Source organism: Camelina sativa, chromosome 8 (genome assembly GCF_000633955.1).
Source record: "Camelina sativa cultivar DH55 chromosome 8, Cs, whole genome shotgun sequence".
In the NCBI taxonomy this organism is placed as follows: Eukaryota; Viridiplantae; Streptophyta; class Magnoliopsida; order Brassicales; family Brassicaceae; genus Camelina; species Camelina sativa.
Genome location: NC_025692.1, coordinates 13,992,978 through 13,999,987, shown reverse-complemented (window position 1 = coordinate 13,999,987; position 7,010 = coordinate 13,992,978). Strand labels below are relative to the sequence as shown.

At 37.7% G+C, this 7,010-nt stretch overlaps 1 protein-coding gene across 1 annotated transcript; it reads left to right on the top strand.

Annotated features, from left to right (window-relative positions):
• Positions 202 to 1,632, top strand: LOC104707143 (uncharacterized protein At4g06744). The gene has a single exon (XM_010423424.1). The coding sequence runs from the start codon at positions 333 to 335 to the stop codon at positions 1,554 to 1,556; it is 1,224 nt and encodes a 407-aa protein (XP_010421726.1). The 5' UTR covers positions 202 to 332; the 3' UTR covers positions 1,557 to 1,632.

The window sequence follows — 7,010 nt, the reverse complement described above, 5'->3', positions numbered from 1 at the left end:
CTTGAAATTTTTTAAAATAGCTTTAAAAAAACTTTCCCGCGATATACCGCGTGTTAAAATCTAGTCTTATATTATGAAACAAGCAAAAACCTCAAAAACATCTTATATTATGAAACAAAGGGAGTAAAAGAGATTGTTATCATTTTTGTATTTACTTCCTAATCATTTATCAATTTTTATAACGTTTTTATATGTCATAAACCTGGTGAGTAGTATCCCAAGAAACCTATTCACATAAAAGACAGAAAACAAAAACTAGTGAGGCATAAATAATAAACACTAGAACTTCCACTTCTCTTTGATCGCCGACACATTTTGGTTCAGTGGCAAAGATGAAGAATCCTTTGATTTTGGCTCTTTTCCTTGTTAGCACTATCGCTTTACCCGATAAAAGCAGCAGAGAAACCCAACAATTAACCAACGGTGGCCTCACCGGCGCGAGGCAAGAGATACTCTCTTTCTTAGACCAAAGACTTGCTGTGGTGTACCCAGTGATCCAGAGATTCAAGTCACTCATCACTCTCGACCCTTATAAAGTAACCCAGACATGGACTGGTTCAGACATCTGCAGTTATAGAGGCTTTCACTGTGACAATCCTCCGGACAACAAAACCGCAGTCACTGTCGCTTCCATTGATTTCAATGGCTTTCAGCTCTCTGCTCCCTCTATTGAAGGATTTATCGATCAGTTTCCTGACTTGGCTCTGTTTCATGTTAACTCGAACAACTTTGGAGGTACCGTGCCTTCCAAGATCGTCAACCTCAAGTACCTGTACGAACTCGACATCAGCAACAATAGATTTACCGGTCAGTTTCCGACAGCCGTAGTTGGTATGTCCGGTTTGAAATTTCTTGACATCCGTTTCAACTCTTTCTCCGGTTCAGTCCCTCCACAAATTCTCGGACAAAACCTCGACGTTCTCTTCATCAACGACAACGGCTTTACTGCAAGCCTACCGGAGGTACCTGGTGATGGTACAACACACATTCTATATTTAACTTTAGCAAACAACAAGTTCAATGGTCCTCTCCCAAGAAGCATCCTAAGATCAATGTCAACGTTAACCGAAGTACTCTTCTTGAATAACGATTTCACGGGTTGTATCCCTTACGAGATCGGGTTCCTCATGGGAGCATCAGTGATTGATATTGGTGGAAACAAGCTCACAGGTCCTCTGCCGCTTTCGCTAATGTGTCTGGAAAAAGTAGAACAACTCAATTTTGCTGGGAATCTCTTGTTCGGGGCCATCCCCGAGGCGGTATGCATGGTGCTCCGGGACAATCTTGTCAACTTATCGTTGTCTGATAACTATTTCACACACGTAGGGCCTTGGTGTAGGGGTTTACTTGACAGAGGTGTACTTGACGTTAGCAACAATTGCATTCCTTTCTTCCCAGGACAAAGATCAATGCAAGAATGTGCTGAGTTTTTTGTCAAACCTAAGAAGTACTACTGTCCTCACATGTGGTACCATAGTTTTTTCTCTTGTAGATATTTTCATATATCTTCTTCCTCTTCTAATGCTTTCATGCCCATGGTGGCTCCCTCACCTTAATATTTATCATTATCAGTGTATTAATCATTCTCATTGTGTAATGAAAAATAATAGAATTATGTTTCGACCAAGACAATTATAGTAACGGAAGGGCCATATTGGTGTTTGTGTTTCAAAGTGTATAAACTTACTTAATTTGTGGTAGCTAGTATGGTTTCCATGTCCACGAATGAGTTAATTAGTTCCATCTTCTGTCATGTCCTATAAGTTCATAACATACTCATGAGTCATGAGTACTCATGATAAAAAAATAAAAAGATAAGGTCAGTGTTAGACTAAAAAGCACGGCCACTACGGTTTCCTCTCTAATGAATGCACGTTTCTATCATGATCTTAGGATCACTTCCAGCTTCATTAAACCTTTCCTATACTTTCATTTGTTGAATGTGCACTACATCTACAAGGATAGCAATTAGGAAAAAATAGTGAAATGTTTAACAAAGCGGTACTTCAAATATAGTGTAAAAATATAAGAAACAGTGTAAAATATTAATGATTCATTTTCATTATATTGGTGGTAATGTAAGTAGTCCCACTACGGGACCATCATATAAATTATGTGAAGTGGGCACCATTCCTCCAAGTCTACTGCATATGATGGGTTAAACGTACCAAAAAGTTAAAGAAAGATGATTGATGTCCAAAAAAATAAAATTAAAAATTAAGAGAGATGAGAAGAGGTGACCCCATTCCTACCGAACCCATTGACATTTTCTATGGACTACTAGAACTCCTAAAAAGAATTAGTAGTCTAAACAAAATCGATATTGGTCCAATCATATAATTTGCATCCAGCTAAGAAAAGGATTGTCGTACATACGAAAAAATGTTTAACTAAGTTCGTGTTTTTGTTTTGTTTTTTTTTAATATAGGAGTGATCGTAAAAATTTATTAGACCCAAAGACTAATTTTTTGGGGCGGAGAAACCAAGTTTGTGCTTTCGCTATGTACAGTATAAATGATTCTCGACAAAAAATTTGGGTTAACTTTGTCTTAACAGATTTGTATGTGCTGTACGTAGAGTGTGGGTGTTGCCCAACATTAGGTGGATCGACACCAAACGTTGGATGCGAGGGATTTTGCGATGAATACCGATCGTAGAGAAGCCGACCGACACCAACACAACAGTGATGCTGTCGAGTGGTGCTATTACTTTCGTATGTAACAAATATCTAAACAAGAGATTCATATAAACTAAATTGTCGTTTGTCAATTAAGAAATATAAGCAAGCATTAACAACCAAATTTGATATGTTCACAAAGCACAATAACATCATTTTCTTTAACTAAGGATACTTGGCCCATGTAGGATAGATCTACTGATTAAAAAACACTTTTGGTGTTAAGGGCAGTTGCTTCACTGGCCAAATTAAACCAAGCAATAAACATATATATATATATATATATATATATATATATATTTGAACAGCAATAAACATAATCTTAGATGAAGAACTATATGATAAAATCTCATATAAATCTTACCATGCATAAATATATATATATTTAATATTTGTCAGAAAAACATGAATTTTTTTCGTTGCCAGAAAAATACATCAAGTATGGGGTTATTGTCTAAATGCGCATTTATTCTCTAAAAACTTTGAAATTAAGCATTTCTTTATGTACCCTCAGTTTTAAGCATTTTAGAGTAACACAAAAGACGCTTCTACTCTTGGCCGAGATGCACTGGATTTCTTCAGCTGCAAAAGCGTCACTGCAGGCTGCTCCACTGATTTGTCGTTCCATTAACTGTTGTCATTTTTATGTGGCTGCTAATTGAATATGTGACTTGTAAAAGCAATGGATTGGATTTAAGTTAGGGATTTGTGAAAATATGAAGATCTTTGTTTCTGTGGACAGTGGTGGAGAAATTAAAAAAAATCTACAGAGTAGAAGAATCTGAACAAAATCTACAGAGGTAAGCACCATGATCCTTCCTTCATGTATTCAACATTCTCGTTAGTAATGTTTCTTTAGGATTATAGAACATAGAATCGAATGATTTTGTTCTCTTAACTCTTAATGTCTAAGGTTTTGTTATGTTAACTCTTAAACTTGTGCAGAGAAACCATTGATGGAGGTTTGCTTCGATGATAGCCTCAAATTTGTTTGATTGAATCTGAGTGCGAGAAGAAATTTACATATTGTTTCATGTTTCCTCAACACAATAGAAGAAAAAGTTTACATATTGTTTCATGTTTTAACAAGAATAGATAAGCATTGCCATGGAAAATACGGGTTAAGATAGTCTGAAGTTGTTGACTTCTTCCAGAACGCCTCTCTGCCTTTGCAACCATCACATTGATGCCACATATGATATGAAAGCCAAATTACCCCAGATTTGTTTGAGTATTTGTTCTTGTGCAGTTTTTACACCTGAAGAAGAACAAATATAGATGACCAAGTGACAGAGATCAAGATCATCAAATACTTATAGAGTAAGGTTAAATTAGACATTTTTGTGCAAAAAAACTCATGATTACAAAAGCCAGTATTTCAAAATCATGAGGTGTAGAAGTTAGTGACAATGAAAATGTGCTTGTTTATAGTTTCTATGAAATCATAAAGAAATGCTTAATTTCAAACAAGCAAATCAAACACCCATGTATGAAGAAAAACTTACCTATGAACCATTACCGAGGGAACCCAAGAAACAAGTTAAACACACTCTTTAATTAAGGAGCACTAAACCCTAAGGAACCCAAACACCAAATGAAACACACATATTGTAAAGGACATGACTAACAATGCATATTACTTCTCCATTAAGAGGCAAATATGACATAGAAAGAGATCTCACATACCTCTCAGCTTCTGGCAATTCTCAGAAGGCTTCCTACGATACACAGAAGCAACGAAGATGATGAAGCGTTGTTGAAAAATGGAAATTTTTTTGGATTTTTGTTACCTTTGAATTAGAGACATGAAGTGTAAGTTTGTAGACAGGAAGCGAGATTTGACTCTCAGCTTCGAGCCAATCACGATTACAGATTCAGTGTCGATCGACACCGGGTGGGTGTCGGTCGACACCAAGGATCAGCATGTGTCGGTCGACACCAATGCTAGTGTCGGTCGACACCTCCCTTCACTACAAGAAAACCTGCGTTTAGCGACTACCAATTGTGACTCTTAATTCAGTCGTAAAAAATAGCGACCACTTAGCGATTCATTTACGACTGTTTCCCGACGAAATTTACAGATGAAGCAAAACAGTCGCACTTTTACGACGGAAACATTATAGTCGCAACACAATCGCAATTTGAGACTGTTCAGTGACAGTAATTTATAAAAAACAAAGAGTCACAAATTAGCATCGATTTTGCAACTTATACTCCGGTCACAAGTTTATTTATCGATAACTTGCTAACTCCTATTTTTTGCGACGAAGGTGCTACGACATGTGCGACTTATTTGCAACCACTTTTGCGACTGTTTAGCGTCTAACACCTGAATTAGATACTGGTTTGCGACTCCTTAGCAACTCTCGATTTGTTGAATTTGAAATTTCACATTAGAGAAATGTTAACATGTTTCTATACACATTTCCACTTTGAATTGATCAATATCAGTCATATAAACTTTGTCAAAGCTTTCCATTTTAGTATTTAGACACAAAAAATTCATAATATCTAAATCATTGTACAGAGTATACATGTTATTTCATAAGAAGGTTTGTAATTTTATGAAAATTGCAAAACAAAGATATGAAAACAATATTTAAAGGTCATAAACTATTCCATATACTCTATAAGACAATTATGAGTCCATATTGTTGATTGATATCAATAGAATTGTGCAAAAATGATAGATTCCAAAAATTTGTATTGTGACTATCTTGCTACTAATTTTGCGACGATGTCGCTACCCTTCTGTGACCATTGTGTTACTCTATTTGACCACTTTATTATTTTTTGCCAAGTTTTAGGCGCGTAATATTCCCCCCTTTTTTTAGTATGTGTCTCTTTTGCGACCACTTTGCGACTCCTCTTCGTTAATTACTAGGCAAAGAACACAACAAGCTCTCTTCTTTCTCTCTTTCTATTTTCACTAAGTGTCGAAAACCTTTCAACTCTCTCTTCTTTCTCCTCTCGAATCTCTCATCTTGTCCTCTCAATCGATCAAATCTCTCCTCTTCTTCTCTCAAATCTCTCCTCTTTCTCAACTCTCTCTAATGGCTGGTAGGGGTCGCGGAGGCAAATCCGCTAGAGGTGTTAGGGGTCGCGGAGGCAGATCCGCTGGAGGTGTTAGGGTTTACAATGGTGCGAGGGAACCCAGTTCTGCCGCAGTTAATCAGGCCTCCAATGGTGCGAGGGAACCCAGTTCTGCCGCGGTTAATCACGCCTCGAATGGTGCGACTTCACGCGGAGGTCGAAGTGGTGTCGGAACGTCGTCTCACTCCTCGAATCCATCAGGCTCTCAGTCCGTGACTAATTCATATAGAACTATGCCGTCCCAGTTTCCGCCGAGGACACAACAATCGCCTCCTGCTTCTCAACCACCGTGGGTTGCTTCTCCACCACTGCGGATTGGTTCTCCCCCACCGCGGGTTGGTTCTCAACCACCGCGGGTTGGTTCTCAACCACCGCGGGTTGGTTCTCAAGTACCAGTTCTTGCTCCTCAACCACCGCCTCCTGTTCCTCCAATCATACAAGAACAACCAGACCTAAACATGGAAGAGGATTACGAAGAAGAAAACCCTAATCCCAATCCTGCCGAAGAAGAAAACCCTATTCCTAATCCGGCCGAACAAGACTACCAAGCTTTGTTAGATGTTCTGCTAGCTCTTCCAGGCCGACAACATCTCCCAGTCCTGTCTGTCGATCCCATCCCCGGCGTTGAGACTCTATGGTAATTTCTTTTTGCTCTTAGAGTTAGGTTGAGACTTTGTTTTTGTTTGATTAAGTTTAATGAAAGACTGCTTTGTTTGATTAAGTTAGAGGTTGTGTTTTATTGTTTGGTAGGTTGCGATTGACTGTTTGTTTTGAGATTGAGATTGTTTGTTTTGTTGATTAAGTTGAGATTGATTGTTTTGTTTGATTAAGTTAGAGGTTGTGTTTTATTGTTTGGTAGGTTGCGATTGATTGTTTTGTTTTGAGATTGTTTGTTTTGTTGATTAAGTTGAGATTGAGATTGAGATTGTTTGTTTTGTTTTGCGATTGAGATTGAGATTGTTCTCTTTGCTCTTAGTGGTAGGTTGAGATTGATTGTTTTGTTCATTAATTAGAGGTTGTGTTTGATTGTTTCGATAATACTGATTGTGTTACTTTGTATTGGTTAAGACTGATTGTGTTTGTTTTGTGACAGGTTTAACAGACACAAAGGAAAAATTTCTCGGGTGATCTCTGGAATATTTAGAAGGAAATTTGATGGTCCTTACTACAGCTGGAAGGTTACTCCTAGACCCATTCAAGAGAGATATTTCAGGACATTTGCGGTAATGTCTTATAGCTT